Below are 14,048 nucleotides of genomic sequence, written 5' to 3'. Positions count from 1 at the left end.
TGTAGGGCCCCCACGAGCACACAGAAGTGCTACAACACGACATGGAATAGACTCAACTAATGTCTGAAGTAGTGCTGGAGGGAACTGACACCATGAATCCTACAGGGCTGTCCACAAAACTGTAAGAGTACGAGGGGGTGGAGATCTCTTCTGAACAGCACGTTTTAAGCCATCCCAGATATGCTCAATAATGTTCATGTATGGGGAGTTTGATGGCCAGCAGAAGTGTTTAAACTCAGAAGGGCATTCCTTAAGCCACTCCGTAGCTATTCTGGATGTGTAGGGTGTCGCATTGTTCTGTTGGAATTGCCCAAGTCTGTCGGAACACAAAATGGACACGAATGGATGCAGATGATCAGACATGATACTTACGTACATGTCACCTGTCAAGAGTTGCATCTAGACATATCAGGGGTCTCGTATCAGTCCAACTGCAGACCCCCCACAGTATTAAGAGTCTCCATCTGCTGACATGCACGGTCCATTGATTCATGAGGTTGTTTCCATAGCCATACATGTCCCACCTGCTCGATACAATTTGAAATGAGACTAGTCCAACCAGGCAACATGTTTCCATTCATCAACAGTTCAATGTCAATGTTGACGGGCTCAAGCAAGGCTAAAGCTTTGTGTGGTGCAGTAATCAAGGGTACACGAGTGGGCCTTTGGCTCCAAAAGCCCATATCAACGATGTTCCATGAATGGTTCACACGCTGAAATCTGTTGATAGCCCAGCACTGAAATCTGCACCAATTGGAGGAAGGGTTGCACTTCTGTCACATTGAATGATAATCTTCCGTCATCAATGGTCCCTTTCTTGTAGGATCTTTTTCTGGCTGCTGCGATGTCGGAGATTTGATACATTACCAGATTCCTGATATTCACGGTATACTCGTGAAACGGTTGTATGGGAGAATCCACACTTCATCGCTATCTCAGAGATGCTGTGTCCCATTGCTCATGTGCTGACTATAACACCACATTCAAATTCACTTAAATCTTGATAACCTGCCATTGTAGCAGTGGTAACAATCTAACAACTGCACCAGACATTTGCTGTATTGTAGAGCTGTTGCCAACTGCAGCACTGTATTCTGCCTGTTTATATATCTCTGTATTTGAATATGCATGCCTATACCAGTTCTTTTGGCACTTGACTGTATATTGGATACAGTTTAAACAGAACTCACAGCAAAGGAATCAAATGAAAACTAAGTGTATCTGCAACTGGGGTGTCGGTAGTGATACAGTATATGAACTTCGGTATTTTGGGGTTGCTTGCTTCAAGTTGTCATCTATAAGAAAGTGATGAGGAACACAACACAAAACATTAACTGCATACCTCATGATTGTAGGAAAGGACTGCTTTCTCAAACGAAACAAATTTTCTCATTATAATTATGAACATGCTGGACACATTTGCGCCGAGTTACTAACCTTCAAATTCATTTTGCTGCATAAGTCAGGAGAAGAACTAGCCTGTTTGCTCTACTGATATGCAGTTGAGAATAAGTGGTCTACGGTCGCCCATCAAAACAGCCGGGAGTTTTGTTTGCTGTTGTGGATTTCATCTTTGTCCCAGTAGACGCAGTGTCATATGCTTCAGCACGTCTAGTACAATTGTGACACAACAAGTGCCCCTCAGGTTCCAGTGCAGTAAGTTTTATACTTCTCCATCTCTTTATCCCCACAATACACTAATCAATTTTTCCATCACTGTTCGGTAAAACAATTCCACATTTGTCAATTAGAAACAAGTTGTGGATGTTCACTCATTATGAGCTTCTTATGCCTTTCAAATGATTAGGAAGGTTAAGCCAGCAGCCCCACACAATACTACACTCTCAGTGGCACTGAATCATGCGCAGACCTTATAGTGACTGAGGACTGACAACACAGACCACAGGAACTTCAGATTTGTCAGACACAAAACCAGAATGGTGATCATTTAGTACCAACTGGCAGCATGTGTAACTTGAGGAACAGTACACCACCTTGTCCCTTTAAAACACACTGAAATTTCAAAGTTCTAATCATTTAGATGTCATGCCCTGCTTTCCAGGCCCCATAAATTAAATTACATGACATTTGTGAGCCACTATTCAGATGCTACAGCTTTCACTAGCAGTAAAGAATTTTGTAACAAATGTGTAAACATGTAACTGAGCTGAAATCTTACTATATTTCCCTATATTTGAAAATATATCCACTACTCTTTCTTTTATTCAAAAGACATAGTGTTTCACTTTCCACTGTCTGTGTTTTATAATTCTATATTCATTGCCTTATATACAACAGCTTTCTTACATTTTAAAATTTCTTTTATCCTATTTTTATATCTCTTCTTAATTTCCCAAAATGCAAAGCCAAAGAAAGTACAACTCATTAGCCAGCACTGAGCATGGCAAATAAATCTTTACAGGGCTGATTGTCACTGATACAGTTTCAGTTTTAAGATTAATGCTCCCATCATGGCACTATTCATGAACTCCCATGTGCCCAAGATGTACAAAAATCTTACCTCTGCTAAACTGTCAGCTGCACTGAGTAGCACAAGAAGCTTTTTAGCTGTGTCCTCTGCACAGTGATGAAGCAGCTCAATATTTGGCAGCCTTTTTAAATGCTCCACAACATCCAAATGTTTGTCACCCTGTACAGAGAAACACTGAGTCACTACACTAGGTACGTCATATCAAAATGCATACAGTTGAACAGATGGTGATTTTATGCAGCTGTCACAACAAAATAAAATATGTAACGCCACGAAGATTAATAAATTTAGGTGTTTGTCACATTTTCATAAAACACATTTTATAATCTCAATGTACAATATTTCACAAAAGGAGCATGCAGATTAAGTAATATGAATCGCAATGCAGTACAGGCACAGTTTGTAACAGTTATTTATCTTCACTATAGTACTCTAGTCTCACAATCTCACAGTTACATATTTTCCTTCATTGTGAGTTGAAAGACAATAAAATGATCACATGGCATCATTGGCTGGGAGGTCCCATTCGGGTTCGGCTGCCAAATGCAAGTCCTATTTTATGTTGGTGCCACAATGGACGACTTGCGGCCAATGATGAGGATGAAATGATGATGAGGACAACACAACAGCCAGTCCACAATGGAGAAAAATCTCTGACCCGGCCGGGAATCGGACGCAGGTCCAGTGCATGGGAGGCAGGCACGTTACCACCCAGCTAAGCAGGTGGACTGTACAGATAACAATGCATGAGCAGAAGTAAAGTAAGGAATTACTGTCCCTACATGATGAAGTCATTAGAGATGCAACCTAAATTTGAACAAGACAAGGACGGGACAGGAAATCACAAGTTTGGATAAGACAAGGATGGGAAAGGAAATCAGCCATGGCATTTTAAAGGTACTGTTCTAGCATTCACTGTGTGATGTGCAGACACCCCAGAAGAGTCTGAACTAAAAGCTGGATTGGAATTTTAGCCTTACTCATTTTAAACAAATTTGTATTACTTTTCACCTTCAATGGAACAAATGATAAAGTAAACAGTGAAAGGTGTAAAGTAAAAGCAAAAGACACGCAGAAATGAAGGTTGATATAAAAACATACAGCAACTCATAAGGGAAATAAAACAATGTTTGACAATGAAGAAAAAGTATAAATCCTCAAGCGCAAATTACTGTTGACAATATTGTGGTTGCAAGTAACAAGATAATGAAGACAATATAAAACATAGGACACAGGAATAAAATTGTTAAGAGGGACTAGGAGAGCTACAGTAGGGAGAGCGCGAGGGAAAAACTAGAGCAAATAGGAAAGCTTAATACTGCTGTACTGTAAGAGACTGCACACAATCTGACAAGCCTGAGAGTCACAAATTTGCAGAGGAGCATAGTAATTCCCATTATGCAAAGAGGTTTAGAAACTTTTTACTGGATTATTTCAGTGTTTAGTATGATGACGAGAATTTTTCAACATCCACAGCCATCACTCAGCATTAGTTGCAATGTAAAACTTGCTTCTTTTCCATACTGTACCCATTCATCCATACTGTATCCCATTCTATTATTGTTCTTTTACTTATACTGTATCCCATTCTATTATTGTCCTTTTACTTATTTTTATTTGCATTTTCATTCTGATCTCACGCAGTTTTCACATAGATTTTCTTTTATTTGCTCCTCATTCTTCATTATTCTTCATGTGTTTTGTCTTGTTGGCATTTTTCTGATATTCCTATGGTTTTTTTTTTTTTTTTTTTTTTTTTGCATATTTTAGGAATTTTTTATCCTTTACTATGAATCCTTCCTCCTACCTGTGGCAGTACCGAAAAGTTTCTCTACCACTATCCAGAAACAAATCCTACATACTGCTCCTGCATTTTTGCCTAGATCATGGAGTCCCCACCCACCCACCCACACACACACACACACACACACACACACACACCAAATGACCTGACCATCAACAATCAAATTACTCATCTCCAACTGGAACTCATCCTTTCACAATTACCTCTATCTACTTAAATTTCATCAGTCCAGAGTCCTTCCCAACCATATACATCAGGCCCAAACCTCCTTGCACTATCTCCAATCTGTACATAAAATCCACCTGCTCTGTAAGCCCAAATTCCTGCATCCCACATTCCAGATTGAAAACCTTGCCCTCCAGGGCTACAGCAGGATTTACATGGCCACTTCAAAAAACTATCCATCTATTCACCTGATAACCCCACCTTGGCCTGACATTCTCCACTACAAGAGCTTACATCGAACCTCCCCAAATCCCCTCATGGCTACCAAGTCCAGCCTCACAGACCTACTATGTTTACCACTCACTCAGAAAGGACCCTCCTGCGACCCTATAGGACCCAGAGCCTAAATAGACCTGAAACACTGTCATGAGTATGTCATCCAAAAGCCTCCGTCCCACAGAAGTCCAGTCCTTTCCATAGGCCCTACTTCTTCATCCATTGCCAAATGCAGTCATGATGGACTTGTTAAATATTTTCTCTTCTCGCAGTTGCTACATATTGTGAAATTTTTTGCCACCAACCCTACCAATCAGATCAAATCCAAATCCATGCGGAACCTTGCTGACTCAATTTACCCCTCTTCCCTACCTGTCACTGACCACCTCTAGCCTCAAATGATCCCCTATTAAATTACCAGAATTTCCAAATCTCAAACCTTGCCTCACAGTGATTCAGCAAATCCCTCGACATGGAAACAAAACACAATCGCAGAAATAATCACACTCCTCCACCTAAAACCTGACCCGGCCTTCTATTCCTACCTGGCGACAAAAGATCCACTACTGTGGTTATGAACTACAGGGGTGGGAAATTTCCTCCAGTTGTCAGATATATTCACCTACATGCCCCCCACAGTGACCACATTCCACAAATCCAGCATCTACAGTTCCTTATCAATTCCTTAGGTTTATCCCAGAGCTTCTCCTCCAACTCTCTCTCTCTCTCTCTCTCTCTCTCTCTCTCTCTCTCTCTCTCTCTCTCTCTCTCTCTCTCCCCCTCCCCCACTCCCTGCACTCCTACATTCTACCATTCTACATGCTTCCTAAAGCCCATAAATTCAACCATCCAGCAGGATGCCCCATTGTGGCTGGTTACTGTGCCTCCACACAGAGAACCTTTGTTCTCATGGACCAAAATCTTCAGCATGTTACCCATAACCTACAATACATTACATAAGCCATCAACCATTTCCTCTATCAACTCTCTACATTTCTTATCACTTTACTACACAACATCCTGCTCATCGCTGTTGATGCCATCTCCCTCTACACTAACATCCCCAACACCCATGGCCTCGCCTCTACTGAACACCACCTTTCCCAATGTCCGACTGACTGTAAACCTACAACCTCCTTCCAGGTCACTGTGACCAACTCAGTAATCATCCTCAATTAGTTCTGTTTAGAGGGCATAACGTAAAATCAAATCCATGGTACAGCAGTGTGCACCTAGATGGCACCACTCTGTGCCAAGCTATGTGTGGGTCATCTACAAGAATTGTTCTTAATCACCCTGAATCCGAAAACTCTGATGTGGTTCAGGTTCAGGGATGACATCTTGATGGTCTGGACTGAGGGTGAGGACATCTCATTTACATTCCTCCAAAACAACACCTTCTCTCCCATTTGGTTCGTTTAGCTATTCTCAGCCCAACAAGCCATCTTCCTTGATGTTGACCTCCACCATAAAGAAGGCTATATCAGTACCTCTGTTTACACCAAACCTCCCAACCTAAGCACCTGTGGTTCTTGCACCTGTAGTGATGAGCAATCCATCTCCAAATATGCCAAAGGTCTCATTGAGGCCTTCACAGCAGGAAATTACTCTACACACCTTGTCCAGAAATAGATCACGCATACATGGTCTCCACAGTCACCTACCACGTCCCATATATCTGCTGTCATGTGAAGAAAGGAGCACCTCTCTCATGGTTCAGTAACACACAGGACCAGAGCAACTGAAGCACATTCTCAGCTACGGATTCATCTACCTTTCTTCATGCCCTGAAATAAATATCCTCCCCACCCCATTCACAGTGGTATTCTGTCACCCTCCCAATGTATACAATATCATATCTCCAAAATGAGATTTTCACTCCACAGCAGAATGTGCACTGATATGAAACTTTCCTGGCAGATTAAAACTGTGTGCCGGACCAAGACTCGAACTTGGGACCTTTACCTTTTGCGGGCAACTGCTCTACCAACTGAGCTACCCAAGCACGACTCACACCCCATCCTCACAGCTTTACTTCTGCCAGTACCTCGTCTCCTACCCTCTAAACTTTACAGTAGCTCTCCTGCGAGCCTTTCAGGAGCGCTAGTTCTGTAAGGTTTGTAGGAGAGCTTCTGCAAAGTTTGGAAGGTAGGAGACTAGGTACTGGCAGAAGTAAAGCTGTGAGTACCGGGCGTGAGTCCTGCTTGGGTAGCTCAGTTGGTAGAGCACTTGCCTGCGAAAGGCAAAGGTCCCGAGTTCGAGTCTCGGTCGGGCACACAGTTTTAATCTGCCAGGAAGTTTCATATCAGCGCACACTCCGCTGCAGAGTGAAAATCTCATTCTGGAAACATCCCCCAGGCTGTGGCTAAGCCATGTCTCCACAATATCCTTTCTTTCAGGAGTGCTAGTTCTGCAAGGTTCACAAGAGAGCTTCTGTAAAGTTTGGAGACGAGGTATTGGCAGAAGCAAAGCTGTGAGGACGAGGCGTGAGTCCTGCTTGGGTAGCTCAGTTGGTAGAGCACTTTCCTGCGAAAGGCAAAGGTACCGAGTTCGAGTCTCGGTCCGGCACACAGTTTTAATCTGCCAGGAAAGTTTAATATCCCACCTGTCCGTATTCCAACCTTGCTCCTAATCCCTGGATCCATGGCTCATATTCCTGCAATATACCTGGTTGCAAGACCTGTCACAGACATATTTCAACTAGCGACTACTCCAGTCCTGTCACAGACATCTCCTGCCCTATCAAATGCTGGACCACCTGTGAAAGCAGCAATGTGATCTGTTAACTGAACTGCAACCACTCTGCCACTTTCTATGCGGTCATGACAACTAACCAGTTGTCTGTCCATACGAGTCACTATCATCAAACAGTGTCCCACAGACAGCTGGACCACCAAATTGCTGAATACGCCATCCAACATGATGTTATTGACTTCAGTGATTGACTGACAGCCTGTGCCACCTGGATTCGTCACAACAGCAACTTTTCTGAATTATGCAGATGGAAACTTCATTCCTGTACATCACCTGGCTTCAACCTTTTCTCTGCCAGCCTATCCCCTTCCCTGCTCTCACTCCAGTCCTCCACATGCCTTCTATTCTGCTAGTACACCTGCATAGTCCTTTCCCTTCTCTACCTTCCCCTTTGCTTGATCGCTCCCCCCCCCCCCCTCCCTCCCTCCCTCCCTCCCTCCTGCACAGCCTCCCAATGGAGCACCTAGCAGCCTTATTCTGTCTCCACTACATCCCTGCACATTGCCACAGGCAACACTAGCATACACCCCATCCCCATGCTGCTATCCCTTCCCATCCCCTCTCCATGCCTTTTCTGTACTCCCATTAGCCGGCAAAGATGACTGGTCACCACAGTCCCAGTCTGGCCTTTGAGTCCGGGGACAACAATGGTCATGTCTGTATGAGTCGTGCCTGTTTGAATGCGAGTTTTGTTTTTTCTATATCTAATGAATGATTTATTTCAATAGTTCAGTGATATACAGCAGTCTTTTTCGTTGTGCCTGTCTGTCACTCACCACATCCTCTATCTCGTGAGCAGCAATCCACCCTCCTCAGAATGTCCTTACTCCATTCCATATATTCCATTGTTTAACTACTGCATTTCTGCATTTAAACTTGTATGTACTAACACAATAACAATTTACATTTTAGGCAGTCACTACCTGTATGCAAGTTTTTCCTGCCAACTACACTCTTTATACACCACTGAAGTCTGCAGACAGAACAGTGAAAATGATATGTAATAGGTTAATTGATAACAGAAAACATTACACTTTGTCAACTTATAAAGGAAAATAAGGGGCCAGTTAGCTAGAGAAGCTCACTTAACATGCAAATCAAAAGATATTGCTAAGACCCACACACATATATCTCCTGCTCACTCCCCCCCTCCCCCCCCCCCTCTCTCTCTCTCTCTCTCTCTCTCTCTCTCTCTCTCTCTCTCTCTCTCTCTTCACTGGCTCCATTATTCTCCAAGCTATTCTGGTATCACTGCACTAGCTTTCTAAGTTCCAACTACAAAACATAGGTGAGAGGAATTTCAGAGTCAGAACTGAGGTTTTAATTTTCATGACCCACAAAACATCCAAAAGCAAACTATTTCTTGAAACACAGGGGAGATGATTATCATTGGACATGAAATCTTGGCTGTAATGAAAATAATCAAAGATTTACCTTCTTAGATTAAACAAGTCTGTGGAAACTGGACACTGCACTGTGTAGGTGAGCACTGTCGAGAATCCAGGTATTTTCAAGACTGTCAAGGATTTTCTTGATTTCATTTTCCATTATCATTTCCAGATAGCATGGGTCTGTGTGTAGGTATTTAACAGTACATCTCAGATGTAATAAAAATTCCCCTTTTGCGGTAGACATCAAGTGCAATCCCAAAAACATTGTTACCATAATTTTCTGTGCACATTGCATTTGTCTTATCTTTTTAATTTTCACGAGTTTGAATACTGATATTGTGTGGATAGCAACTTACCCTCTACAAACAAGTCCACATAATTCATCACTAATTTCTGTCGCATTATATCCTGTTATATTGAGAAGTTGAACCACTGACCTTAAGCGACATACAACAGAATCATTTGTTTCTATAACCATTTAACTTTTCGCCGAATAAATAGAATACAACAACAACATGAGGAACTCATTACTTGTCAACACTTATCGGTGCACAAAAATATGCTATTGTGAGTTGATTACTGCAGATAGCTGCATTTGCTTAGTTTTCAGATACACCTTGAATATCAGAGCTATGAACAGTTGTTCATTCAGAATATTTAACAAAAAAGTACAAGCAGGATGATGAAATACCTTTAAAATATTCAAAATGAAACATTTACTTTCAAAACTGACAACTGTAGTGAAAAATACATTTTCTTAAATTAACCTCATTGCTGGACTATGCCACTTTTGAATTATTCTTCAAAAATGAATAAAGTATATAAATATAAACTCACCTCAGCCTCACAACTGATATGCCAAATGTCCACGGTAGCAGTTACTTCAAGGAGAGAACAGCAGATGTGCACAAAAGGCGACTCTGAGATCAAGTCACGGATGTGGTCAATGCCTTTCTTTCTTGAAAACTCTTGTGAAAGTTCCTCACTGCAGCCAAGCAGTACCAGGAGTGCCGAAAGGCAGGACCCAAGGAGTATCCTGAAAAGTGATTTGTATCAAAAGAACTGCAACAATTTCCAATAATCTGTGTACAAGTCAACATGGGTGACTGTGACAGGAACTGGCATACAGTAAAAACCAAGACAAATATTGGCTCCTGTTTGGCTACACATCTGTTTTCCAATACACATCTTCATCATGTGTCCAAATTAAAATGCTCACAAAGTGGTAGAGAAGTAATATAAGAATAGAAAACTTGGTGTCGAGATGTGCTCACTGACAAATTACAGCCACAAAAAATAACAAATTTCTGTATGAAGTGAGAAGAATATCAAATGTAAGCCAAATAATGAAAATTTAATGGGTAGATACGAAAGAATAAGTAAAGAAATGAACCAATCTTCCAGCTCAGCCTTAGATTAGAGTTCATAAGAATGACTGTAATAGTGATGTAGCACCTGCAGTCAATCAGATCCCAAAGCGGGAGCACTACCGGGGTCACTGCTTAAAGTTTGTGCATTATGATTATATAGATTTTTGTACAATATATTTGGAAGTAAACAGCAACTAGTTTGAGACTCAATTTCTTTGCTTCTGTCTGTCTTCGTAAAAAGCTAAGTTCAAAAGTAAATTTGTCCACAGATTGTAACAGTCGTGCAATGTAGAGGAAAGTATCATCCACCATCCACAAATGGCTGGATTCCACATCAATTATTATCGACAAGATTCATATGGCAGCAGTGATTCATACTGAATGCAGAGTGACAGGGCAGCCTTCATCGATACAGATGAGGTGCAATATTGACATGGCCACAGACAACACTGATGCAGTCCGACATGGAGTGGCCACCTGACCAGGGCTGGCAGACATTGGCCACATAGATAAACATAAATGTAAACATAAACTTTCATAGGTAAACGCATGCCCTGTATTTCTAACAACCTTCCTGTTGATAATGAAATGGAGCGAGAGGGTCTCGTCTCTGCCACTCAAGCAGCAGAGTCTTCTCTGTTGAGGTCCAGGTGACCAAAGAGGAGGAGGAGGAGGAGGAGGAGGAGGAAGAGGAAGAGGGAAAATGAGGCAGTAATCTGCACTGCCGTCTGTGCAGTTTGACTGCCGAGAGCTGGTGCTTTCATGTAGCGAATGGTCAGCCTTTGCGTGAAAATCTTTAACAGTGTGTTGACAGTTCACTTATCTTTTTATATACCCACTGCGCACCATAACTTGCCTGTTATTATGTCAACCATTTGGTACAAGCTGACAATCTTAATTCACTGAGATTTAATTTTTCCAGACTGGCAAACATAACTTTGGTTTCTGAGTGTTCTTCAACCAGAACTGGAAAGAAAGAAAATTAGGGCAACATCCTGTCAATGAAGAGGTCATTGGAGATGGAGCACAAATTCAGACTGGGGAAGGAAACAAGCCACACCTTTTCAAAGGTAGCATTTCAGAATTCGTGTTAAGCAGTTTACAGAAATCTTGGAAAACCTACATCTCGATGACTGAACGGCAATTTGGACCACTGTCGTCCTGGACACAAGTCCAGTGACACCTCCCCTCACCCTTAACCCCCTTCCCCCACACACCTCTCTACCCACACCTCTCACTTCACATCATCTCACTCAGCTCAATCAAAATCCAGCTGCTACCTTGACCATGGTGTGCAAGAACTGATTACTAAAATAATGATTCAAGGTAAAAGTTTTTGGGCTGCAATTAAATCCTCACAAATATTGTTTTCAAATGATTTTTTTGCGTGTTTTTACAGATGAAATAAAACAATTTCAACATCAGTTAGAAATAGTATTCTTATTTGCAAGACTTTGTGCAATGCGAATTACACAATATCACATGAGATTGTTATATTGTCATGTCCATGGAGAACAATTAATGGATGGTCTTTCATATCCCTAGGACAACAGCCTTGCTGCAGTAGTAATACCGGTTCCCATCAAATCGTCGAAGTTAAGCACTGTCAGGCTTGGCTGGTGCTTGGATAGGTGGCTGTCCGAGTCTGCTGAGTGCTGTCGGTAAGTAGTGTGCACTCAGGCCTTGCAGGACCAACTGAGGAGCTACTTTATTAAGAAGTATTGGTTCTAGTCACAAAAACTAACAATGACTGGGAGAGCAGTGTGCTGCCCACACACCCATCCACATCTGCATCCAGTGACGCTCAGATAGAGTTGTCATACCCCTATTGTGGATTGCTTCTAACACTGAAGGAATTGTGACAGCATTTGGGCATAAAGTGTGTTGACTTTTGCAACATTTCTGCTTCACCACAGCTCTGGTGCAGCTATGCATAGTTTGTATTCATTGGTATCTATAGTCCAAATAGCCACTGCTGTTTCCTCAATCATAATTGTGACCTTTTAGTATGATGTGCATTGAGTCAGTCATACAGTTACAATACATTTTCTTCATGAAAAATATGGCAACCTGTTGACCATTTACATGACTGACTTCAGCTAATACTTCACTGGCTAGATGGGGAAAGGTTTTTATAACTGAATACCTCACTCCTCTGTGTGGCTCCCTACAGTTGAGTTACGGATGCAATAAGTCATTTCTCTTCGAAGATTATATTTACAAATGTTACTGTTGTTTTCAATCTTTGATTGATGACTGACAACATACTTCATGAGAGTGTAAACATATTGTGAGGCTGCTGCCAGTATGTCCAACAAGAGCTTTTAGAGTGGACAAGAGAAACATTTTTTTCCTCAGTGATGAGATACCCCATAAGATAACACCACAAGACATTAGTGAATGAAATCGGGAAAAGTGGTCAATGTTTTCGCACTATCTCCAAAATCTGATATTACTCAAAATGTGTGCACTGCCGAGCTTATACGTTTAAGATCTGTGACATTCCACCTTCTGCGCAGGTCTTTATCAAAATAAACACCCATGTACTCTTGAACACTCAGTTTTGTTTATTTATTTATTCTAGGGAATTATTTCTAATGGAGTGATCAAGCCTTGTGCAGTAATGAATTGAAGGTACTGTTTCTTGTCTTCATTCAGAGTCAGTCCATTTGCAGAGAAACAGTTATTAATTTTCAAAAAAAATATTATTATTTTCAAGTGCTGGATTTTCTGTGTTAGGCTTGATAGTAACACTTGTATCATCCGCAAAAAGAGCTATTTCTGCTTCTGTTGGGCCCTCTGGTGCCTGTGAGATGACATTCCTTTGAACAGTGTGGTGTCATTGGTTGCATAATCAGCAGGTGTCACCGTTCGGCAAGGCTGACATCAGCAGCCACCCCAAGAGAGCACGACAGGCGACAGAAATACACTGACACACTTTGTGTAGTCATCTGTCATATGACATCTCATTACATGGAAGGCCAATGATCAAGCAGCATATCATCCTGGCCAGTGGTAGCCAATCACATGGATTGGTGTATTCATCTGCATCATGATATAACCAGTACAGTGGGTCCTGTAGAATCAGTGTACATTCAGGGCACACTGAGTTCATGGTGCAATCACTCTGCAGTTGGAGAATAAGAGAGGACCCAATATTGATTTCTGTGGTACAACTGTCATGTTGATTCCCCTTTCTGAAGACACTGTTTCATTGCATGTACTTCCTGGGGGTTTTAATGCAACACTCTACACCCTCTTAGGTAAACAGGATGAAAACCATTTACCAACAAGCTCCCCAATACGACAATATTTGAGCTTGTTCAACACCAGACAGTCAACATAACTGGATGAAGTGGGACAAACACACATTCAAAGACAGGATAGGCAAATTGCAGCCATCTCTAATTTATTCATTTGCTTATTTTCCCTCTTCTTTCTCTTCCAAGGAACCTGCTTCATTAAGTTGAAAAATTCCAGATATATAAGGGTGATCAAAACGTTTCCACTTGAGAGCATTTCTGCAGCATTTATGCTATGTAACACAATTCCAATGCAGGTATATAAGTACCAACATGTAGCAAAGGATTAGTGTCGCATTCGTATCTTACCATGTGCATGTGGTAAATGTAGAAATGTGAACTATGGTGACTTTGTAAGCAAACCGCCCAGACACAGACAACATGCTGTTATTCTTGTCTTGTTCACCAGAGGATAAACACTAGAGACATACATCAGCGAATGGAAATCTCTGCAGAGCAGTATGTCTGTTGAAAACCACCGTTGTGGAACAGTGC

General features: G+C 41.7%; 1 protein-coding gene across 1 annotated transcript in view; it reads right to left on the bottom strand.

The window, feature by feature from the left end:
- The window catches only part of LOC124619972 (lysosomal-trafficking regulator), a 594,456-nt gene that overhangs the window by 454,908 nt on the left and 125,500 nt on the right, over window positions 1-14,048 (bottom strand). Inside the window, exons 13-14 of the mRNA XM_047146635.1 lie at window positions 9,719-9,917; window positions 2,522-2,650 (exon numbers count right to left, since the gene is read on the bottom strand). Of these exons, the coding sequence (XP_047002591.1) occupies window positions 2,522-2,650; window positions 9,719-9,917 (328 nt within the window). The remainder of the gene's footprint in view (window positions 1-2,521; window positions 2,651-9,718; window positions 9,918-14,048) is intronic.

The sequence above is a fragment of the Schistocerca americana genome, chromosome 6 (assembly GCF_021461395.2).
Source record: "Schistocerca americana isolate TAMUIC-IGC-003095 chromosome 6, iqSchAmer2.1, whole genome shotgun sequence".
Lineage (NCBI taxonomy): Eukaryota > Metazoa > Arthropoda > Insecta > Orthoptera > Acrididae > Schistocerca > Schistocerca americana.
Note: the sequence above shows the minus strand (reverse complement) of the source record. Positions and strands in the feature narration are given on the sequence as shown.